Raw genomic sequence first — 25,292 nt, forward strand, 5'->3', positions numbered from 1 at the left:
GCGGGGAACAGCAGAGGCAGTGAATAGGAAGGGATGATGAGCCAGCGAAGAGAAGAATGGTCAGAGGCCATATTAACTATGCATGGGACTCTGTATTTGTACTCTGGCTTTTCCTGACTTAAATGTCATCTCCATATGTAGGACACACGCCTTAATGAAAATTTTTGTTTTCCTAGCAAAGCTGGGGTGTATGAAATCAGTCCGTCGCCCACAGGCATCTCTCGGTAAGTAGATGTTTTCAAAATGACGATCTCTCCCCAAGCTCCTCTGCTACAGCAAGCAGGTGTCTCTCACACCACCCTCAGTATTTCAGGTCAGGCACATGCATTAAAGATGGCGGTGGCTCTACTCGATCCTGAGAATATATATATTTTTTGCTATGTAAGGTAGAGAAATGACAAGTAAATGAAAGTACACTCTCTCATATTAAGCATCATTAGGTTCCTCTGGAAAATTGCCGTCCATGGACTTGGCAGTGGAAACCTGTCCATGGCTCATAAGACTGTGGACCCTAGGTTGTGTATTTGCTTCAACATCTAGGGAATTGAGGGGTTTTTTTTCATCTTAGGGAGGTGTCACAACTCCTCTATGACCAGGATCTGCTTGGACAGCTCCAAGATTATTGAACTGTAATCGGATTGGCACAACCTGTCCTCATGGGACATTGTTTCCTCAGCCAAGAGCCATCAGGTCAATGCACAGTGCATCGGCATCACCCGGCTCCACCAGTGCTGACTTTTTGCTTTCCAATTACCTTTTGCTAAAGGTACAGCAGAGGCACTCGGCTTGTGTTGGTTGCTTTTTGGTATAACTAATGGGAAAGTGACCCATCCCACATTCAAAAATTCAACTGTTTAATTTATAACAGTCCTGCTTTTTTCGTCAGGGTCCATTTGTATCCTGGCTTCATCGACTCAACAGAAGCCGACAGGATATTTGAACAACTATGTCAAGATATTCCCTGGAAGCAGAGAACTGGAATCAAAGAAGGTAGGCATTTCATCCCATGTCAGGCCCCTTCTCTGAAATCCCTAACCAATATCTTGGTTTCCTTCTCACTTTCAATTAATTGTGTCTAGGTGTTCAAAGCATCTCACCCTACAAAATTTTCCACAATTGTTTCACACTTGCTTCTGTTAGAACAACTATGCGTGAAATGTCAGACAGGTCCACAGGGAATGTCATCACCAGCAAATTAAATTGTGTGTTTTTTAACCTTTTAGACATTTTTGTACATTTTTTAGAGCATAACTTCTTTTAAGCTTGGACCAGTTTCTTTTAGTGCAGAAGCCTAAGGGACTGTGCTACCTGTGGCTGTCCTAAATTAACACCTGAACACCTGATCCTTAATCCTGGACTCTAACCTTGCCAGAGAGCTGCTGCCACCACTGCTACTGCTGATCGGGCTCAGCCATCAACAACAAACACCTCCTTCCCTGGGTCTGACCAAAGGTCAATCTGGCAAGCTTGGAGCTACAGTTTGATAACTCCCATCCTTAATATCCAAAAGTCTTCCCAACTTCCAAGGTACCAGAGAGCACCAGAGAGAGAGTTCCCGAGGGGATTTTTCTGGGAACGGTGACATCTTTCAGGGCATCATTAAGGGGAGGGTAAAGAGGTATCCCAGAAGCTTGCCGCTCCCTAGCCTCATTTGGGAAAAGTCCTGCTTCCGGGTTGTTGAATCCTGCTTCTAAGCTTGATAGCTTTTCTGATTCCTTCACTCCAAAATTCACGTAGTCTTCCTCATCTCTTCTAGACTGTGAGCCTGTTGTTGGGTAGGGACCATCTCTATATGTTGCCTACTTGTACTTCCCAAGTGCTTAGTACAGTGCTCTGCACACAGTAAGCGCTTAATAAATATGATTGAATAAATGAATGAATGAATTTATGGAATTGTTGCTTCCCACCCATGCAGCCACAGCTTTTCCCTCTTTTCCTTTTGGAATCATCTTTGGCTAGTGGAAGATCATTCTTCCTTAAAGAACATGTTTTCTGTCAAGCCCTTCCTGTGTCATTCAGTGAGAATATTGTCATCATCTTTGTCAGCCTTTAGTAAATATATTACTGTGCATGTTGTACTTTGTTAGACTTCGGGGTGTTTTAGTCAAGTTTCTAAAAGTCAGGCTCAGTGACTCCAAGGAGTTGATGAATAGGAGACTCTACTCTCTGAGAGAAATTCAATTAAAAAAACAATGAGAAAACAAACGTAAAAGCCATGTAGTAAATCCGTTGATGTCATTCACCGTCATCATTGTCAGTGTGTATTCAGTCCTTTTGTTGTGTAGAGTGCTTGAGAGCATTCAGTAGAAATGAAAACATGCTCCTTGCCCTTGAAGAGTTTACACACTATGATCTTCCCACTTTGTGTCCCAGCTGAAAGTCTCTCCGTTCCCCCACCATAAGCTCCTTGGTGGATTCACCCACAAAAGGGTGACAGTTCAGATTTGGGTTAACATTTCCCCCCCTCCTCACTCCACCCTTGGAATTCCAGAGAGGTGCTTGTTGCGAAATACAAATAATTTGGTGATTCTGACACTGTTTAAATGACTGGTATTTGGAGAGAGTGTAGGTGCAGAGTTAGGAAACCGAGGAATTGCCACTGCTTACGCTTTCCTTGTTTCGCCCGTCTTCTTTTCCTCTTGCTCAATTGGCAAGGCTTTTGAATGGACTGTTTGACTGTTTCTAGAAGTGCTACATCAGTTTTGAAGTGTACTGTCTGACTGAAAAAAAATTGGAGCCCCTGTGAGCAAAAGGTGCCTGCTGCTATACCAGGTTTGTTCACTGAGGGGCACCTGTGCTATTTCAAAGCCTTTGCTTTCCAGCAGTACAAATGAACTTACTTTCTTGGTAAAGAGTCTCCGTTGAACCCGGTTTCATTTTTGTTGAGCAGCCTTCCAAGGGGTCAAATCTGTTGAGCGCTACCCTTTCCTAAGCCCCTCGAGACCAAAGAAAGCAGAGGCACCCATCGCACCCCTTCAGGGTAAACTTGAGGGAAAAAATAATGTGTTGTTGACAGTGAACAACATCAACTGACTAAATCAGCAAAACCCCTTTCGTGGCCAACCCCTTTCTTCTCCCTTTGGCATCGAGCCAGGTCCCAAGTTCTCTCGGTTTGGGACACAAGACAGCTTCCCGTTGCCCATCCTGTTGCCCTTCTCAAATCTGTGCAGATGTGTACCCTGACCCTCTTTCTCCCCCCCCCCACCCCCGCCTGCAAGCACATCCTGTTCCCCTTCCCTCTCCACCAATCCCAAAATTTCAAGAGATTTTAATGGTCCTAGTTTAAATAACATCGAACCCAGTCCCAAATCTCAGACTTGGGTTGCTGTTTTTGACTGGATTGGTTGCCTGGTCATCCCAATGCAGTGTCAACCAGTGATTCTGTTTCAGCCACAGTCCTAAAATTCCACCCTGAAGCTCTTTTTGGGAGGTTCTTTCTCACATATTTTTCCTTCTTTCTTGAGATGACTCTTTGTGTATTAAACATTCTTTTTTAATTTCCTCTCTATAAAGACCTTTCTTCTTAGAAGATTCACATCTTGCTCCTTCCCCGTATCTCAGCTATTTGATGTAGTTTTTCAGAAGGCTTTTTTTTTCCCCTCCCTGTAGGTATAACTTACCAGCAGCCAAGACTAACAGCCTGGTATGGGGAACTTCCATACACATACTCCAGGGTCACGATGGAGCCAAATCCTCACGTATGTTTGCAATTGCTGATTGAGTCTGTTTTATGCACATCATGCTATGGATTTAGAATTCATTTCTTAGTAATAGCAACAACTTTCCCTGAAGTGCTAGATAGGGTGTGGTGGCTGCTATCTAGAAGAGGATCTGAGCCCAAGCCTTGGGTTTAGAGACTTTAACTGTATTATTATTGAAATCTGCAAATGAACATTGATAATGACGATAATAATAAAGGAAGCTTTTTGGCCTTTAAAAAAAAAAGAAAATGTATTTCCTCCCATCCTCTGTTTCTTTTGGATCTTCTATGGAGCCCACATGTTATAAGGCTAGGCCCATGTGAATAGTCCTTGAGATCAGAATGTCCCCTTCAATTTCCCAAGCTATTTTGCTATTTTTTTAAGAAATCAAACTGCTTGTTGACTTTGTTTTGTGCTAAAGCAGTAGCTCTCTGCCTTCCAACTTGTCATCTCCCTAACATGTTTTTTTGGCTCCTGTTTGCTCTATTTGTGATCCATTTGCCAGTAAATGCAGCTATAATAAGCCATAAATTATGGTTAGCGAGGGGATAAGGTGGTGAACCCAAGACAAAGGGTGTTCTCCAGGCCCAGAATCCTTGCCACTGGGACTGCTCCAGTTGCGTTAACAATAGTAGTAATAATCATCATTATTATTATTATTATATTTATTAAAGGCTTACTGTGTGCCAGGCACTGTGCTAAGTGCTGTGGTAGATACAAGCAAATCGGGTTGGACACAGTCCCTGTCCTACATGGGGCTCACAGTCTCAATCCCCATTCTACAGATGAGGTAACTGAGGCCCAGAGAAGCGCCCAAGGTCACGCAGCAAAGTGATAATGATGGTATTTGTTAAGCATTTATTATGTGGCGAACACTGTTCTGAGCGTTGGGTTAGATACAAGGTAATCAGGTTGTCCCACGTGGGGCTCACAGTCTTAATCCCCATTTTACAGATAAGGTTACTGAGGCACAGAGAAATGAAGTGACTTGCTCAAAGTCACACAGCTGATAAGTGGTGGAGCTGGGATTCGAACCCACGACCTCTGACTCCCAAGCCCGGGCTCTTTGGAATTGGATTGGAGCCTGTGGCCTTCTGACTCCCAGTCTTGGGCTCTGTCCACTATGCCATGCTGCTTGATGTCCCTTTAAAGTCTGTTGACACCAAAACTGGACACAATCCTTAAATAAGAATTCAACACCCGTACAGTATAGCCGGAGGATACCTCTCCTCCATTTATCCTCTTCTGGTCCTTAGGGACTTGGTTGGTCCTGCAAAGTTCCTAAAAACAATAGCTCATGGCTAAGCAGTAACCATTTATCCCACATAGTTTTAGTATGAAGACTTGAACTGTTTCCATGTTCTAAATTAATATGTCACCTCTTTGAGTGGTTAAGACCTTGCAAAGAGCTAGGTAATCTCCAAAATAAGGATATATGTGGAGCCTTTCATCCCTGGGTCACCATTTCAGCTGCATCCCAGGGAAGTTAAAGGTGGACTTTAAAATCTAAGGTCTGTTTGGACACCTATCTATAAAGAGGGTTGTGGTGGCCATTCAGTTCCTGGTAGACTGCTGTTCGCATCATCATCAATACAGCCCCGTTTGACCTTCCTGACAGTCGGGCAGAGAGGAGAGAAATTGGGGATTGAATAGGCTCTAGGGAATGTTCCTGGTGCTCCTTTGGCTGAGATTGATGCCAGCGAATCTACGCCGTACACCCAGTTCTACCATCACTCTTGTTTTCCCTCTGCCTTTTGGCTAGCACACTGTTAGAGAATTGAAGGATGCTGGTCCAACAGCATGAGCCCATTTGGATTCTAAGTGATACAACGCTATTGCAAGAAACTGTCTGTGGCCATGCACAAGACATTAGACATGGTTAGTATTGTAATGGGAGTTTTCCCTAACATGAGGTTTTGCAGGAATGTAATCTCTATGTTATAGGAGAACAGGGTTTAAATCCATTGTAGAATATTCTTTTGCCACCAGTCTCATCCTACTGCAGTCTCATCCTACTGGTTCGACTTAAAGTCCCTCAGGATGGGGTTATCAGAACTCAGAAGTGAGCCATGTTTTCATTTAAATTGATAGCTGATGGCTTTGAAGTATATTGGGTCTTTGGACCAGTCCTGTACTGGCATTTAGAAAATCTGCAAAATTTTTCCAAATGTTCCACATTTCCTGGTGTCAAAGTGCTGGAGGTGGCAGCAAACTTCAGTGGCCAGAAGAAATGCAGTAAACTGGGTTGATTTTATTGGCTACAACCTGATTTCTCTCCCTTCTGGCCTTAGTTACTTTCCATTCACTGGCCTGTGGTGGCAGGTTAATTTGCCTTAATTATTCCAGAGAAGAAAAATGTTTGAAGGAAAAGAAAGTTATTTTTGTTTGAAATCACAAAGATGTCTGAATTCAATACAGAAAGAAGACAAAGAGAACTCGAAGCCAAGTTACTGAGACAGTTCCTTCTATATTTAAGAGATTAAAACAAAACAAAACCTAAAACATAAATAGGATAAGGTCACCCCCCCGTTGTGTATGGCTTGTTTGTCCAGTTTATATAATATTTTAGGGGTACACTTTTCTGGAGTGGGGAGAATGGATTAGATGGCTTTATAAGACCGCTTCAAATTCTATAGTTTGTTCATTTTTTTTAGCCCTTGTTGAAACTGAGTAGCCTCTTAATATAGACTATTCCCCTTGAGTCTTAAGGGAGGTAGGTTTCAGGCTTAGATTTTGCAGTGTAAGTGCACATCCAGCCCTCTGTCTAGGTCATGGAGAGGGTCACGGTCTCCAGTTTTTTCTATTTCCTCTTTCCTTTTCATCCCAGCTACCGTCCCTCCGTCACAAATCCCACCCAAAAATGAAATGCCACATTTGCCACTGCAGCATCCGTGCTACAAGTTGAATTCTACCCAGTTCAGATAGTTGAAGATGAAGGTTTAGCAGAAGAATCTTCCCTTTCTATTTCTGTTTTTCTTGACAACTGGGTTTCTTTCGGTATCTGCTGATCTTTATCCACCATGATGTTGTTCAGTGAAGTATCATAATATAAACAGGATGTACAATTTGTTCACAGTGCTGGAGGAACCTTCTCTTTGGAATTTCCTCACTTGACTCCAGGTCCATATCTTAACTTCTGTTTTGCATTTTTCTAAATCATTTCTAATGTAATGGAAACTACAAGGAATTGAACCTGCCACGCTTTTTCCCAGCCATGCTGGGTGGCTTGCTAGTATCGTATACTCTTGCAGGTGATTGGAAATGGAAAGTTTGATCATTTGTTCTAGGGTCTTCTCAGGAATTGCTGACCTGTGTGTTATTGCTCGAGTGATTCTTTTTCAAGGTGCCTCTTTTCAGTCCTCAGGGACTTCTCCTTTCCCCCATAATAAGTCCTCTAGACTGTAGGCTCCTTGTAGGCAGGGAACATGCCTACCAACTTCATTATATTATACTTCCTGAAGTGCTTAGTACAGTGCTCTGCCCAAAGTAAACACTGAATAAATATGATTGGTTCTCCCATCAGAGTGAAGCTAATCAATCAATGGTATTTCCTGAGCACTTAACAATGTGCAGAGCACTGTACTAAGCACTTGGGATAGTTTAATACAACAGGATTGGCAGGCATGTTCCCTACCTGTAACAAGACAAGAAATCTGAGGGGCTGTTTCCTTGGGGTTGTATCTGCCAGTTGCCTCAGATGTTGCTAATAAGCCTCATTTGATCGTTTTCTTTTCCCTTTCTTCCATGTACATACTTGGCAATTTTCTGTGGTTAGGTGAATATAATGTAGAGTCCCTCACATTATACATACCCCCCTCTCCCACTCAGATTTACTGGAGTATGTGTTTTCTAAACAAATTTTAGCTGGAACCTGACAGCGGAATTAGGGAAAGTTCTTCCGACAATGGGATCCTACCCAGGTATAGCATTATGCAACGTCAGGGGAAAAGGCTTTAGGCATGCCCGTGCTGTGGACACGTCAAGTTCAACAGTTCAAGTTTCCTTAACTGCAGGGTTCTTCAAGAACACAACCCCTGTATTAAAGGAGAACTGGGCCTCTCTGGATGTTCTGACTCCTCGAAGGGAGGTTGCTTTATCCTGCAGAGTGGTTGGCAAAGCACTGAGTTCCTGAAAGATACAAAGACCCAAGGCCAGCCAAATGCCCTCTGTGATACAGTATGATACAGTGGGATCTGTTTAATCTTCTCTAATCCCCTGCCAACATCTGTTCCCAGGGTTAATCGTGATTCCCCATTTGGTGAAAGACTATTTGTTTTCATTCCACAAAATCATGTTTTCAAAAAGTAGGTCCTCACAAGAAGCATTAAATATCTTTGAAAAAAATCAACTCACCATCATAATAAAGCAGGGAGCAAAATAAACCAAGGGCCATGCAGCAGGGAGGTTTGTACCTGTTAAGTACCAATAGACCCATTTAATGTCCCTGTGAACCAGACCCAGCACACTGTCTATTATCTTCGTGATCACTGAGAGTTTTGCTCTGAATAAGTTTCAGTGCAATTCTTCCCCCAAAGCAGGTCATGTACTACACGAATTAGGAAAGGGATTGGCTAGGAGAGTTGCAGTGCTCCTCTTTCTCCCCCTTGACCTTGTTGGGTTAACTCTGATCCATATCGTGCCCACACCTAATGCGGAGCACAGTGAAGTTTAGAAACGCTTATCATCACAGACGGCATGTGAAGATTTCAAAATACCTTGCTGTCTTTTTTTTTCCTAAATCTCTCACGATTTGCTGTTCCTAACCTACTGTCTGGTGTTTTGCATCCTTTTCAACCCACTGAAACAATCTCTCCATCCATGACTCCCCTCCTTGCTCTTCTGTTTACAGTGGCACCCGCTGTTGAGCACGTTGAAGAATCGCATCGAAGAGAACACCGGCCACACCTTCAACTCTTTACTTTGCAACCTGTACCGTAACGAGAAGGACAGCGTGGACTGGCATAGCGACGACGAGCTCTCTCTGGGGGAATATCCCGTCATCGCGTCGCTCAGCTTTGGGGCCAGCCGCACCTTTGAAATGAGGAAGAAGCCTCCACCTGTGAATATCCACTTCCTTCTCCTCCTCCTTCTCCCACCAACCCACCTTGTCCCCTTTAAGGACCGGAGCCCTTAATGTTTCCAAGAATGCGGTTTCAGCCTGTGTTTGCTAATCTGAGCGTAATCAGGTATGGTGGGGAGGATCTGCTCGGAGAGGTCACCTTCCTTCCTTCCGGGAAGTTTAGAGTATTTTGTGTGTGCTCACCTGTGTCTTTTCTGCATCCCCAAAAGGTAAGTAGTTGTTGGAAGTTCTTGGCTCCATTTTGCAGATGGGAAATGGAGTCAGATGGAGAGGGCACCCTACCATAGACACACCGTAAGTCGTTGCCTGAAATGGCTCCACTCTGGTCTTAACTGGGCCTTTTTCCCCAAAACTATATGGTCTCCTTCCACGGCCACTGAGGGAGCACAGTTGCCCAGAGCACATGTACAATCCTTTCATCTCCTCTCAAAAGGGCTCCATCTGAACTCCAAGGAAAATATAAGCCTCTGCTAAGCAATTTGGTACCTAGGTTTTCCTGGGTCTTTCCCTAACTAAATACTGGAAGGGCTCAACATGGTTCAGCTTATAATATCTGACAAGGTCCCAGCCTGCGTGGTATGTCTACAGGCTGTTTATTTAGTATAACCTAATCTAGGCCATTCAGCTGTTGATCAGCAAATGTCACTGTCTGCTCTTCACAGAAACCCTGTTCTGGGGGCAAAGCTAATGGGACTCTGATTTTTGATACCAACTTAGACTTCCAGAAGCTGCCTTAGTGGTCTACCAGACAAGTAAATTCTTATTGTCCTTTTTTCTTGTGAAGTACGTATCACAGTACAGCTTTCATTCTACTTTCACTTCCCTAGATGAGCTGTTTCTTTAGTGCTTTGCCCAGGATGGCCCAGACTTTCGTAGCCACAATAGCAGTGTCTGCCCTTGTCATGAGAAACAGTTCTATCCTCCCAAGGTGCCTTGGGTATCATTCCAACCATATGTTCTCATTCAGACAACGGCTGGTGTTTTGAGGCAGTTACCTCCTTTCTTTGCTTTGAGAAATCTCGAAACGTCCTTTAGTAATTGGAAGATTATTTCTGAAGGGCCCTCTAAAATTAATAAGATTTTGGTGTCATTTCTATGTCAAGAAATACCTCACACAAATGTTGAATGATGTCCTTTTGGACATTGTGCCTTGCGTGTTTCTTCAGTTACTTGATAACTTTCTACCTCTGTTCCGCTTTACTTTTTCCTTTCTCCTTTTTGATCTCATCTCACAGTTTCCTTCATATCGTCACGGGGTGGGACAACATTGAAACACTTTTGTTCCTTGGTATAGCATGTAAATTTTTCTCTAATCCTTCCACTCATCGAGGAGGAAGATGATCTTTCAGAATACTTCTGAGGAATGAGGGAGGGTAGCGCAAGACATTGTAAACTGTCAAGTCAACTTGGTGACTTGGAGTTAAGAATCACAGAAAAAAGGCATAACCCAACTCTGGTTCTGCTTTTACTGGCACTAATCTTACAATGTGGGGTAGGCCTTTAAAATGTGGCCTAGTGGAGAGAGCACGGGCCTGGGAGTTAGAAGGACCTGGGTTCTAATAACAGCTCCGCCACTTGTCTGCTTTGTGACCTTGGGCAAGTCCCTTCACTTCTCTGCGCCTCAGTTCTCTCACCTGTAAAAGGGGGCTTATGACTGTGAGCCCTATTTGGGATGGGGACCATGTGCAACCCGATTATCTTGTACCTACCTCAGAGTTTAGGACAGTGCTTGACACATAATAAGTGCTCAACAAATAGCAAAATAGTTGTTATTATTAATTCAACTACTTGTTGAACTGTGCTAGACTTAAGTCCTATAGATTCTGGCTCCATTAGAGAGGGGAGGGGCTGCTTCAATCAAGTTTTTTGGGCCCAGCACTCTCCAAGGTCAACGGTGACAACTTCAGAGACAGATGCCACAGGTTCTGCCCTGTCCTAATCCTTCTTGATTTCCCATCTGTAATAGACACAGATGACTACGCCCTCATCGTTCACACAATCAATCAATCGTATTTATTGAGCGCTTACTGTGTGCAGAGCACTGTACTAAGTGCTTGGGAAGTACACGTTGGCAACATATAGAGACAGTTCCTACCCAACAGTGGGCTCACAGTCTATGTGAGCAGTGTCTTTGGATGGAGGACACAGGAAACTGGAAGATCAGAGGGGGCTGTATGTAGTTCCTTTGCAGAGGCTGAAAGCCTGGGATCTTGATAAAACTGCACTTTCCCTAAGAGTTTCCTGTGACGCTACAAAGCCCCACAAATCTGGAAATGTAGACTTCCCTATCTCGAAATTGACAGCTTTAGAAATGTGCCCCTGAAGGACGTTTCTTTTATATCTCACTGAAGTGACCTTTCTTCCTTCAAGCAGAGGAAATGTAGCTTTCAGAATTCGGAGTCTGCTTGCTTTTGTGTTCAGGGAAAAAAAGGGTTGACAGCTCTAAGAGCATGATTCAGACAGACAGTCGGGGGTAAATTCAGGTAAGCTTCCTGAGTGGGATTTTTGGAAGGCTGGTTTGTTCTGTTCTTGCTTTTGCTGTGATTCTAGTTAATGTGCCACTGTTTCGTACCCGCCAGCAGAATATGCAGGCTGTGTTGGGGCTGGGAAGGAGATAAGAGGCGGGGTAGAAAATCTCATTCAGATTCCAGTCAGGATGTAGCCGGATCTGTGGGCTTCTTTGAGAAGCAATTCCCCATCAAGGATGGAATAGAAATTAGGCTCCTGCTGTAAATCCTTTTGGGTTTTTCGTAACCAGAAAATAATTGTGAGATTTTAAAAGGAGAAAGATCTGCTCATTTTCAGAGAGAAATGTGTTCTTCGTTTTCTCTGGTATTCAGGCTCTTCTCCCAAAGGAGCAATCACTCAGTTTGCATTCTGGCATTATGAGTAATTGTCTGTAGATAGTTTCTTACAGTTGATTTCTTAGCAACTTTGTGCTGCACTGAGGTGGTAGGAAGACACTTGGTTTCTCAGGCCCAGCGTACCCACTCCATGATTCATGCCAGAGGATCAGTCAACTAGTATGTGTGTCTACAGTCCTCCCTTCTGTACAGCTCACCACTTCACTGTTCCTTGTATTCCTTCCTCCTCCACTTCCCACCTTCTTGTTTTCTCTCTTACTCTGTTTTGTAGTCAGATATCTATTCCTTTCAATGGGAGTAAAGGGACTTATAGCTCTGAGGAGAGTTTTTCATTCTGGCATTGCACGGATGGTTCCGTCGTGGCGGTTCAAAGGCACAGAGAGTAACCCGCCCAAGCCCAAAGACAAAACCAGCCTGCACCTTGCCTGGGGAGACCTATCAAGGCAATCTCTTTAGGCCTCTTGGAAAGCAGGGAGGAGCCCATTTAAATCTGAGAGTTCTGGGATTGTTAAAGCTGTGGTAGGCGTCCATCCCAAACAAGTAGTACTCCCAAGCCATCTTGCTGGGGTCTCAATGCTCTGTGGTTAAGATTAGTCTGGTGCCTCTGTCGACCCGCTCTAATACTATACTGCAGAACAAGCTGTAAAGGAAACTACAAAAGCCAGTTGGCAGGCAGCTATTTCTCTGTCTGTTGCCAAGGAAACGGTGAGGACTGGGAGGGGAGGGGGTGTATTATTAGATAATAGCAGGAAGTTCGTGATGCACTGAAGGTTTTGATGCCAGAAGCTTTGTTTTTCTAACCTTTGGATAATCTCCGTCCTTCAGCTGAGTCATCAAAATGAAGCCACTTCCATCTCCCTCCCATTGGAAGTTCCTTTAAGCTCCCATTCCACTGGCACTTTTGGTCAGAGGGAAGAAAGAAACCCGGTATCCAGGTCACCCTATTGGGCCACCATTGAAAGGGTCTTAATAATCGAGACTCTAAGAGCTGTTGGTTAGCATTTGATGGTAATTGAGTTGGCCCGCGCAAGGCCTATATTCCGGCTCGCTAACTAACTCGCCCGTGGTAGGCAAGCACTTTTGGCATGCGCGGACTATGCAGCAGGCCAGAGCAATTTGTTCTCATTTATCTAGAAGGAACAGAAATAGTGAATGGCTTGAGTTGAAGGTGGTCGAATTAGCTCCGAGTAAAATCCCCCCAGATCGTCCTGCTGTGCCCTTAATTTTCCCTGCTAGTCCTACTGGTGTTCCAGTCCTGGAATCCCAGTCAAATCCACACTCTAGCCTCAGTCATTCCATCTGTTTTCAAAGTTGCTTGACCACGACTCAGCAGTGCCATTCGTCTTAGGTTTTAGGTCCATGACCAGGAAACTGCAAATTTTGGACTCTTCCCCGTTTCTCCTTCAACCTAAGTGGTTATCCTTTTGAATACTACTCTCTGCTTCACAGGAGTAATGAATGGAAGGGAGGTCTCAAAGTGCTTTGAGGCCGTCCTAGCTTTGAGATCCAACTACAGAGCCATTAAAGTCACAATCCCCATGTCATCTAAAGCTCAGAAATCAAGAAACCCAGCATGCTGCACAATTCCCTTGGGAAATCAAATACATTCCTGAAAAGGGGAAATCCTGGAAAGAAGTGAGACAGATCCATGTGAAGATTTGCGTTCTCTTGACGGAGCTCTCAAGAAGCAGGTGCCTGAGTTTGTGAATTCCTAGTTCCAGAATTGTTTATGGGTATCATCATCAATCGTATTTATTGAGCGCTTACTGTGTGCTGAACACTGTACTAAGCGCTTGGGAAGTACAAGTTGGCAACATATAGAGACAGTCCCTACCGAACAGTGGGCTCACAGTCTAAATAGGTATTTATAGAATAAATAGGTATTTATTCTAAAGTCCTAGAACATAGATAAAGGAGGATTTTTTTCAAAGGTCTCTCTGCATTTCAGACTGCATTTAAAACTTAGTCTTCTTAGGCCATGGATTCAGAGTAGATTTTGGAACTTTCCCCGTGCTGCAACCAGAACCAACTAAAGAATGAATGAATCAATCTTATTTAATGAACATTTATTCTGTGCAGAGCACTGTATTAAGCACTTGGGAGAGCACAGTATAGTGAAAATGATCCTTGCCCCCGAGGACCATACAGTTTCATGGAGGAAATAGATGCATAAATTATAGGTAGGAAAAAGTAATACAGTATCAATATATGTACATATTTGCAGTTTGAGTGGGAGGACAAATACCCAAGGGATGAGGTGACACGGAAATACTGAAGTGGCAGGTGAAGGGATGACAGATTAATCAGGGAAGGCCTCCAGGAAATTATTTCAGAAGGGCCTTGAAGATGGGGAGAACAGTGACCTATCAGGTGTGAAGGAGGAGGAAGTTCCAGTTGGAGATAAGCACTTGGCACGTCGAGTAAGTTGGCGTGAGTGGAAGTATGCAAGCAGGGATGTAGTGGGAGAGAGGTGCGAGGATCCTTGGAGGGAAGAGAGATAATTGAGTGCCTTCAACCCAGTAATGAGGAGTTTTTGTTTGATGCAGAGAGGAATGAGTAATCATTAGAGTTTTTAAGGAGTGGGGAGACGAGCACCCAAAGATGTTTTAGGAAAATAATCCAGGCAACAGAGTGAAGTACGGACTGGAGAGGGAAGACACTGGAGGCAAGTCATCTACCGGAAGGCTGATGCAGGAATAGAGTAATATGGCAAGTGAACTAGAATCAAACCTAAAAGTCATGACCAAAGTAATCTCCTCCAACGTAATCCAAGTGCTTACCCCAAGTAAATACAATGATGGGTAACAGGCAAGCACTTTGGGAACCTTACCCCAGGTCTTCTTTCATTCCAATAACTCTTCAACTGCCTCTGGTCTGGAGGCAGCCCTTGCTGACTCTTTTTTTTTTTTTAATGATATTTGTTAAGTGCTTACCTGCTTGCCAGGCGCTGTTCTAAGTGCTGGGGTCGATGTCCCATAAGGGGCTCCCATTCTTAATACCCATTTTACAAATGAGGTAACTGAGGCCCAGAGAAGTTAAGTGACTTGCCCAAGGTCACAGAGCAGACAAGCAGATGAGGTCCGTACACTATCCACTAGGCCACGTTGCTTCTCTGTCTTCAAGAGGCTCAAGGCGTTCAGTTTGCATTGGATTTCAGTGGGGCCTTAAGCCATTTTTCAGGGCTTTTTACTGTGTTTCTAGCTCTTCACTCCCTCGGCCACCCCTGCTATTTTTGAGTGGACCCGATAGAGACGTAAAGGCAACTAACTCTTATAGAGCAGTTTCCTTGCCAGAAGATGGGACTATAGTATGAAGTGTTGTACAAGAGGTTTCCAAACTCCCTTTACACATACGGTCAGTCAGTGAGTCAACGAGGATTCCAGATTCCAGATCCTTACTATTTAGATTGACTACAAAGGTCAAGTGTTGAAACATGGACTGTCGTTCTGCCTCCAGCCAAACTAAAATCTACCGTTTTCCACCACAAACCTAACAACGTTAGAGAAATAATTTAAAATGATTTTGTGGTGAGACCCGGACCCAAGATGAAAAAAAAATCCAGATTATTATGTTGGCTTTGTGGCCAAAATCTTTCAGAGCTGATAACCTTAAATATTGAAAGTTACAGTATTTGATGAGGCTCTTTTGAATGTCTTTTGTTTTGGAAACAGCTGTTGGAGATTTGAAAAGGTGTTTCTGATTGGTACTGAAATTTCCATTTCAAGCACATTTAGAGTTAACAAAGTAACTGTACAATTGATATCGCAAGGGTATGGATTTATTTTCTCTCCCTGAAATTTCCATAACAAATATACTTAGTTTATGTCATAAGATGCTTTTTGTTTTCTTGCTGACAGCACTGCAAACAAAAAGTCCAGCTGGGATTTTTTTTTTTCTGTTGCATACATCAAACACTGGTAAGAAAGATTCTGCAGTCTAAATGTAGCAGAAGGCTATGTTGATGCGGGAAGCAAAGTAGAAACCAGCTGGGCTCAGCAGGGCTAGTCACTCACATGTTTGGGCCAGGAATGTTAGATGGAGAGAGGTCAGAAAAAAGGGGCATGACTTACATGGCCATTTTTTTCAACTTTGTCTTCTGGCTTACCTTCATCGAGAGTTTTCAAAAGTCATTCAGCCTCCAAAAATATGCTTTGATCCTCAGTTGAACTAACCCACTTCAGCTTGTGCCCCCAGCTGCTTCCACCTCATTTATGATTCTCCAGATCCCTAGGCTATGAATACCCAAACATCTGTTTGTGACAAAAATGCTCAGAATCATCTCTCCTTTCCCCCTCAAAAAATTGAAGATGGATCCTGCTCTTGAGAACTGGAATTGCGGGACAAGAACAAGAGACAGGAGAGTGAGCTAAGTAGAAATAGCATGTCATCCTAAAAACAACCATCAGGGTAATGCATTCGGCTGGGTTAGAAATGGATGCCAAGAAGTGACTGAGCCCGTCAAGCCCACACTGGCCTCTCTGGTCACCAGATAGAGTGTTTATGGAAGCTGTCATCCATGACAGGGTGACTAAGAGAAGGATTCCCCTGAAATCCACTAAACTGTGGGCAGGGACCATGTCTGCCAACTTCATTGTAATAATAATAATAATAATAATAGCATTTATTAAGCGCTTACTATATGCAAAGCACAGTTCTAAGTGCTGGGGAGGTTACAAGGTGATCAGGCTGTCCCACGGGGGGCTCACAGTCTTAATCCCCATTTTACTTAACTTACAGAGAAGTTAAGTGACTTGCCCAAAGTCACACAGCTGACAATTGGCAGAGCTGGGATTTGAACCCATGACCTCTGGCTCCAAAGCCCGTAATCTTTCCACTGAGCCATACTGTACTCTCCCAAACGCTTAGGACAGTGTTCTGCACACAGTAAGTGCTCAACAAATACCATAGATTGTGCAAAAAGGGTTAGAAGGGGAGATAGAGGTTGCTAAATTTATGATTTTCAGGAGATTCTACTGACTCATTTTTTTTTTTTAAGACTGAAGGCGCATGAGCCAGGGCTTAATGAGGCAGAATGGCAGGGTCATTGGTGCATATACCAGAATTTTCATGGGAAGACGCATGTAACAATGCTCTTAAATTGTTGCAGTTATATTGAAAAACAAAATGCCTTCATAAACCAATGCATTGTGTATTTCATGGGTGATTTCATTTTTCAGGCAAGATAGAAATGTTTTTTTGATGACTGGTCATCTGCTAAATTAATATTTTATGAACAGGATTTAGGACTGTTTGTGAGTAGAACGGAAGTCAGAGTTACTGAACTCTGTCAAGCTCCCACCGGGTGGAATTACATTTAAGCATCTAGTTGAAATGTTTATTTGACAAACTTACTTGGTGAGGAGGGTGAGTTTAAATGGGTTTTTAAAAGTCATTATTTGCCTTTCCCTGCCTGTTTGAACATTTTACAAGCATTGAGCTTAGTGCGTTCAGAAAAGAATAACTGTAGGTTTCACTTGAATTTTGGAGGGACTGGAGTGAGAGATGGAAAACCTCATCCTAACTTCACTTTTTTTTAATGTAAGTAAGAAAGTCCTAAGCGAATGCAGAAGTGATTACAAGAAAGTCTTTTTGCAACTTTAACAGTGTTTAACCACTTTGAATATAAATAGTAAGGCCAGAGTTTCCAATTTTGCTTGACTATGTATTAACTGAGTCTTTGTGGACATCAGCGTGAACTCCGCAGGGCTTCCAACTGCTGCTGTTTAGGGAGAAAGAAGTCTCTGTGTCGGCTTATTTTTTTTTCACAATGGTATTTGTTAAGCTCCTACTGTGTGCCAAACACCGTTCTCAGCGCTAGGGTAGATACAAACTAATCGGGTTGGACACAGTCTATGTCCCACATGGGGCTCACAGTCTTAACCCCCATTTTACAGATGAGGTAACTGAGACACAGAGAAGTGAAGTGACTTGCCCAATTCACACGGCAGACAAGTGGCAGAAATTTTATTGAGAGGGAGCAGTGTAGTCGACTTCTCCACAAGCTCGAGAGTATGTTTGTGAGCATCATCCCGGCCATGTGACTGTGACCCGCTGTGATCTCTTTTAACCTCATTTTCCCCAAGTACAAAATGTTCACTTTCTTCTCCCCAAATGGGGATTTGGAGTCATAAATGACAAGGCAAAGTAATAATGGCTATCACACCGGAATGCAAAAAGCATTGAAGGCAGTAAGTAATCTCTGTGTGTGCCTAGAGTAGAAGTTCTCCCCATCTGGATCACCAACAAGAGCCATGACTGGCTTTAGGATGATTTTCAGGTGGGTGGATCCCGGGCCTACCTATAGTGGCAGGGGCTGGAACACGGGCAAGGAAGAGAAAGGAGGAAGGAGCTGGTTGGGCTTGAAACCAAGGCCTGGAGCCAGTAGGACAGTGGAGCAAGAGAAGAGCAGCAGAGTTGGTTGCTTCCTGAGGGGAGAGATGAGATGTGAAGGGAGCGTGAACAAGGCGGGGGCGATGGCCTTCTCTGGCAACAAGGGCAGTGACAGGGAGGAGCTCAAGCCCAAGGGTAAGGGAGCCAAATACAGATCAGTTATTTCTAATAGTGATATTGCAAACAGAGCAGTAGCAGTAATAGCAGTTTATGATGCCCACTGAGAGCAACGCACTGTGTGAAGTGCTTGGAAATACAAAACAGAAGAGTGACACATTCCTCTGTTGGGGGAGACCTCTGTAAAACTATTTACAAATAGAGGAATAAAAATAAATGAACATAACAATTGAATAAATGTAAGGCCGAGGATGGATGTAAATACGTACAGAAATGCTAGAGGTGGCTTGTGGGTTTATACGACTTGGATTGCTTGGAATTCTTTGGTGAAGACCTGTTGAAGGAGATTGGATCTCAGGAGGGCTATGGGTAGTCATATTTGGGGAGAGAGGGAGTGCCAAACTGGGGGAGCACTGGGATGTAGGTGAGAGAATAGAGAGTGTGGGGTACAGTTAGAAGAAAGGCTTGTGGAGAATGGAAAGAGTGAGTTGGAGAGTAGTAAGTGATGAGAGCAAATATGCAAGACGGGGTGAGTTGGTGGAGAAATTTGAAGCCTATGAGCAATTTTAGCTTGATGCAGAAGGACCCGGAAAGACAAGGAACTGAGATGTGCGCTGAGTGATTCTTCAAGAAGATCTGTGCAACTGCTTGCAGTATCAGTTGGAGTGAGGGGAGGCTCGAGGCAGGGAGACCATTAAGGAGGACGATACAGTAGTCAAGCCGTGATACGACCAGAGCTCATTCCAGGGTGGCAGCCGATCTGAGACATGTTGGATAAGAAGAGCTGGCAAGGTTTGGCAGTAGATAAGATGTGAACGTCGAAGGACAGCATGGAGTCATGGATGACTGCAAGGTTCTGGGAGGATGGGTGATGGTGTCATTGACTGAGGGAGGAGGAGGCAATTTAGAAGGGGAGTAGCTCAGTTTTAGACAACTCAGGTTTGAGGTGCTGGTGAGATATCCAAGTGGAGCTTTCCAGGAGGCAGGAAGAAATGCAGGATTGCAGGTTAGGTGAGTGAAAGCTAGAAAGGTAGGTGTGGGAGTCATCCTCAGAGCTGGTAACTGAAGCCATTGAGTAAATGAGTTCCCGGAGAGAAGGGGTGTTTTGCCAGAAGAGTAGGGGACCCACCCATTGTCAACCAATGACAACGAGAACGATTTTTCCACAGTGAGCTGATTGCAGGCAGTTCAGTGGACTGAGAGGCCCAGCCTCAGTCCACTGAACCGCTCTCTACCCTGCACTTCAGTCTAGATCCTGAGGAAGGAGGAACAAAAGCTGAGCCCACAAAGTTCCCGGCTACTTTTTGTCGAGACTCATTTTTTTGTCTTAATGTCTGGAGTCCTCTGGGGTGTGTTTAAATATCCCTGCAGGTTTAAAAAGCAGAAAACGAAGCAGTCATGTTTGTAAGGAGAATCATATTTTATTGCTTAGTTCATTTGTCACCTGGCAGTTGGATCTGTCTGTGATTAAGCATCTTCACTCTCCTCCCAGTTTGCATAGCTGAGAGTAACAGCTTCCCCGGCCTAGTCCTATTTTGAGCAGTGGGTTGGTTTTCTGGAGTGGAGCAACATGGCTCCCAGCTGAACCGGACTGGGTTCGAACAACCCTTCTCTTCCCCAAATCTCAGATGAGATACTGCTCTGTGCTTTCTTTTTGCTTTTAAAACTCAGACCTTATGTTTGGACATTCTTTTCTGCAAGGGTCAACCAAAGGCAAGGAAGTGATTGTTACTGGGAGATGGGACTGGGGCTCTATGGGGCTGAGCACTTCTCCATTGCTTCCCAAATGTCAGCTTGGTCCAATACAAGCCTTGAGGGCTACTGATCACTGAGAGAAGGGTGTAATGAAAACAATGTGTTAATGCAGTGAAAAATGACTTCAGGCATCTGCTCAGCTTCTGGCTGTGTCTGTCAGATCTGCTTTCAGGGGTTAGGGGCTCTGGAACTCGGATTATTTGGATAATTCATTGTTGTTTGGATTTTGCCATTCCTGGGGAAAAGAATTGTAAGCAGTTAAACTTTCAGGAATAGTCGTACAGCAATAAGTGTAAACACAGTGCCAGGCTAAAGAGCCGTCCTAAAGTAACAAAACAATGCAGGTCTTCACACTGGAGGAGAAAGCGAGCCTGCTGTTTAATTCCCAGTGGATGGGGCTTGGAAACCTGGAGTTCGTTCCTGCCACATCGCTGGGCCGCTATGTGACTTGGGGCGAGTCAGTGCTTCAATTTCTGATGCTTCAAGTTCTTGGGGGATCATTCCAGCTGCCTCCTACTATGTAGTGAGTGGGGCGGTCAAGACACCTGGTGGGGTGAAGGAACCATGCAATGACGTACATAAATTACTCAGCGCTCAATGCAAAATAAACAGAAAGTTTTCTCATTCTAAACATTTAGGATTTAGTAACAGAGCCTTGAAAGCTTAAACTCAACCAGTGTCAGTCATCCAGGACAAAGTGGATGTCTTGTCTTCAAAATCTCCAAGGAAATTTTTCTGGTTTAAGCTCATCTCTTATTGAGTCCTTCGTAAAACTAAAGAGCAACCAGCATCCCCTTCCGTTGGAATATTTCTTTCTTTTTTTTTTTTTTTAAGAAAAATAATATGGGCATTGGAGTGGAAGATGGACCGGAGAGGGGAGAGGCTGGAGGCGAGCAAGAAGGCTGGTGCTCTTTTATTTTCAAGTGTTCATCAGCCCTCTTATTTAAATGGAATCTTTAAATATGATGGGCATTCTTTGATTCTCTGTCTGGGTCATAAGTAAAGTTAATGTATAGAATTGGCCTCAAGACCAATCCCTGTACGACGTCATTTGATAGATTTTTCTCTACAGGTTGACCCTGAGTGATAGATAACTCTGTCAGCGTAGTGTTCGAGCCAGCTGACCAAACTACCTGACGGAAGTATGGTTAAGCCCCCGTTTACCTAGCTTGTAGATATCTTGTGGGAGGAAAATCTTCAAATTTAGATAGCTTACATTCATTAATTCATTCAATCGTATTTATTGAGCACTTACTGTGTGCAGAGCACATCTGTGGCTTCCTCCTACTGCATGACCTAGCTACCTCAGTAGAGAAGGAAATTCAAATAGTCTTGTGTATGGGCCTTTCAGAAAACCTTGTGGGTTGCTTCTTAGCCGTGATGCTCTCTTGATGGTTGCAAATTGACTAATTGTTTGTTCTGGGTGATTCTATACAGCCAAGTTAAGTCTACTGATCTGTAATTACCAGGGTCATTTTCTTTTCCCTGTTTTAAAGATGGGCACATAATTTGTCCCTTTTTAATCCTTGGGGACTCCTTGTCCTTCATGAATTCTCAAAAATAGTAGCTAGTGGCTGCGATAACTTCCTCCCGTCCCTAAGAAGCCCAAGATGAATGTCATCAGGTCCAACGTAAGCGTATTCATTCTTTTTATGTATTTACTTCTCTTCTTTGTTTCCCTACTCTCATTTGGCTTTCTATTCGTCCATTTCAGGAGAGACTTCCTCCTGCCAATGGTTTGCAAATGATCTTTTTTGTAAAGATGAGTAAAAAGCAAAAAGGCATCTTTTCACAATCGTCTGTTACCGGCTTTCCCTTTCTGTCACAGAGAAATATTTCTTCTTGTGCTCTTCCATCTAATGTAATTGAAGAACTGTTTTGGTCTCCCTTTATCTCTTGAACTGGAAGTATCTCCTTTCTGTACTAATCTTGCCCTTTCAAAACTGTGGTGCTTCTCTATACTTCTCTTCACTGATAAAGCTTCATTTTCACATTTTGTAGCATTCAACTTGGCCTTTCTAGTCTCTAAACACTTCTGAGGTTTAGACATCGTAGTACCTCATTACCCTTCTTGTCCTGCGTGACCCTGCTTTCTTGGACTCCTTTGTTTCTTGGTCTTTTCTACTGGTGATTGTAAAATAATGAAAGGGTGCTCGATGATGTGCTTTTTAATGGTCCATTTTTCAGAATGTGTTAACGGCACTAAACTGGTATGGCGGAATTTGCCTTAATGAAGTTTTTGTTTCTCATGGTAGCAGAGTGGACTTCGCTCGATCAGTGCAAGTGATCACAAAGCCTGATGCTAATTGCTCTGGGGGGAAGTGGAATGGAGCTTTGTCTTGTTTTGGATTCTGATGAATTATTCTGTTTGCACTTGCAAATAAATTGGTGTATTTACTGCTCTCTCCCAGGAAGAGAACGGGGACTTCACTTATGTGGAAAGAGTAAAGATACCTCTAGATCATGGGACCTTGCTGCTGATGGAGGGAGCTACCCAAGCTGACTGGCAGGTGAGAACAAACCGGTCATGAGGCTGTTTCCTGATGCCTAAATCGATGTGTGGTAGGAAACTAGTTCCTTCCACCGTGAGCAAGAGACACAGATCGCTCCAGTCCCAATGGATTCAGGCAGAAGGAATCTTGCAGAGGTTCAGATCAGACCGTTTTGGGATGAGCGTGGGAAGAAGGGGCTGTCATCTTCCATTTGGAAAGGAGCCCCAAACTGCTATGTGTTGGTTTGATAATGAAGCCCCATTGATTTCTAGTCCTCCTCTTGCACTCCTGGACTTGGAGAAATGGCAGGGCTGTGGGATAAAGAGGGTCCTAAGTGCAATCAATGTTCAGGAATGAAGGTAGTAATCTGAAAGCCAGATTAGTGTTACGTTTCTGAAAGGATTCAAAGCATGGGAAGGCCAAGGTATGTGAGGTAAAGTCATCAAGCTCTATAGTTGCAGGGTACCCTCTCTGATCTAGCTTAGGGAGAGTGAGGCAGCGTGGCGATTGGAGAGACTATCCCCTTGTTAAAGTGAGGAGGCAAGGCACAGAGACAGTTATGGCGTGGAACCTCTTCGAGGCCTGGAGCTCGAGGCTGCCGTTCTCCCGAACGAGCCACTCTGGTCCAGGCAGATTATTCCACTTGCTACCTGCCTCCTCTAATTGAAGCAGCACTGCCCATTGGTGAAAATCAAGGACCTGACAGGAGTTCTGCCACTTTAAGCACTTGATATCCACCCCACCCTCAGCCTCACAGCACTTACGTGCATATTAATCAATCAGTGGTATTTATTGAGTGTTTATATAGTGCACTATAGTAAGTGTTTGGGAGAGTACAACAGAATTAGTAGAAATGTCCCCCTTCCCATGATCATCATCATCATCATAATAATGGCATTTATTAAGCACTTACTATGTGCAAAGCACCATTCTAAGCACTGCGGAGGTTACAAGGTGATAAGGTTGTCCCATGGGGGGCTCACAGTCTTAATCCCCATTTTACAGATGAGGGAACGGAGGCACAGTGAAGTGACTTGCCCAAAGTCCCACAGCTGACAATTGGCAGAGCCGGGATTTGAACCCAATAATAATGGCATTTTTTAAGCACTTACTATGCTAAACACTGTTCTAAGCGCTGGGGGGATACAAGGTAATCAGGTTGTCCCACGTGGGGCTAACAGTCTTAATCCCCATTTTACAGATGAGGGAACTGAGGCACAGAGAAGTGAAGTGACTTGCCCAAAGTCACACAGCTGACAAGTGGCCGAGTCGGGATTAGAACCCATGACCTCTGACTCCCAAGCCCAGCCTCTTTCCATTGAGCCACGCTGCTTCTCTTGAACTTACATATCCTTACACTCCGCCGTTTCCCCTCTCTCTCATTTATTTTAATGTCTGTCTCCGCTCTAGACTGTAAGCTCCTTGTTTGCAGGGATCGTGTTCACCAACTCTATTGTATTGTACTCTCCCAAGCACTTAGCACAGTGCTCTGCACACAGTAAGCGCTCAGTGAATACAATTGATTGATCGGTCTGGAGTCCAGAGGAGGATTACATAGTGGCTGTTGAAAGAAGGGGCTGTTCAAGGAGGGTGTCTGACCAGCCTTTACTCCTGTCCCCCTTCTCCTAGCAAGTTCTGTGGATTCACCATGGGCATCACCCTACTCTCGAAAGTGTGTTGACTTTTTGATGTTGGGGCATCAAGCACGCCTCACCCCTCCTGCCCCCTGCCTCAACAACAAGAGGGCAGGGTGAAGCCTCAGTTTGTACCTGCTCCAGTCAGCCAGTCGTATTTTTTGAGCACTTACTGTCCGCGGAGCACTGTACTAAGCCCTTGGGAGAGTACAATATAACAGTAAACAGACACATTCCCTCCCCCATGGGTGGGGGACCGCATCTGTAGAGTGAGCTCGTTCTGGGCAGGGAATATGTCTGTTTGTTGTTATATTGTACTCTCCCAATCGCTTAGTACAGTGAGTTGCACACAGTAAGCGCTCAATAAATACAGTTGAATGAATGAATGAGGGAAGAAATGTGCGCACAACTCTGTAATCTGAGCGACAGTGTCATCAAATGCTCTTTCAAAATCATCCTACGTACTTAGTGAGTTCATCAATTAAGTGATTTGTTTCTGTTTAGCATCGAGTACCCAAAGTGTACCATGCCAAAGAGCCTCGGATAAACTTGACCTTCAGAACTATTTATCCCGAGGCCAGTAGGATGCAACGGTGACTCAAGGACCGTGGCAGAACAGCTGTTGATATTGCGCCTGGATTGATCAAGTTCTTCACCTAGCGTGACTGTGGGTACTTTGAAGAAGGGATCCAACAGGGGACTGTGGTCTCAAAGTGGCTGGGTGGGAAATGAGATTGGAAGTTTCCCGGTGTTTGCTGCTCTCTCCTTGGCACCAATAAAGTCTGGTTAAGCGACAACATGCAGTTCAGCTCTTTGATGCTCGCCACCGTGGGGAAATGTTTCATCAGATCTTTGAAATGGATTATTTCATTTTGTATTTAAAAAGCCCTTGGGGATTTTGCTGACATTTCATTTTTTCTAGAAACCTTTTTCTCTATTCATTTCTTGCCGGGCTATCAATAGAGTGTAATCTCTGGGGAAAACTGCAGGTGCCTTTTTTTTTTTCCTGCAATTCTTGGGAAAGTGAGGGGTAAACATCTATCTGCGTCTTTGAAGTTTTGACTGTTGCGTCAGCTGACACACAAGCAGTGATTGTAATGCCGAGCTACGTTACCTTGACTCCTAACTTGTGCGCTGTGAATGGAGAGCTACACGTTTGCTGCCGATGCAAAGTGCTCTGTCTGTGCAACCAAGTCGGCTATGTCGTCAGTGATCCTCGGCTGTGCCGGAACGGCTGCTGAGTCAGTTGGGCTATCAGA

At 44.1% G+C, this 25,292-nt stretch overlaps 1 protein-coding gene across 1 annotated transcript in view; it reads left to right on the forward strand.

The window, feature by feature from the left end:
* The window catches only part of ALKBH3 (alkB homolog 3, alpha-ketoglutarate dependent dioxygenase), a 38,737-nt gene extending 13,910 nt beyond the window's left edge, over positions 1–24,827 (forward strand). The window contains exons 5-10 of the mRNA XM_038764296.1: positions 177–224; positions 887–990; positions 3,610–3,698; positions 8,551–8,760; positions 22,319–22,417; positions 24,538–24,827. Of these exons, the coding sequence (XP_038620224.1) occupies positions 177–224; positions 887–990; positions 3,610–3,698; positions 8,551–8,760; positions 22,319–22,417; positions 24,538–24,630 (643 nt within the window). The 3' untranslated portion in view covers positions 24,631–24,827. The remainder of the gene's footprint in view (positions 1–176; positions 225–886; positions 991–3,609; positions 3,699–8,550; positions 8,761–22,318; positions 22,418–24,537) is intronic.
* Positions 24,828–25,292: the final 465 nt, after the last annotated feature.

Source organism: Tachyglossus aculeatus, chromosome 22 (assembly GCF_015852505.1).
Source record: "Tachyglossus aculeatus isolate mTacAcu1 chromosome 22, mTacAcu1.pri, whole genome shotgun sequence".
In the NCBI taxonomy this organism is placed as follows: Eukaryota; Metazoa; Chordata; class Mammalia; order Monotremata; family Tachyglossidae; genus Tachyglossus; species Tachyglossus aculeatus.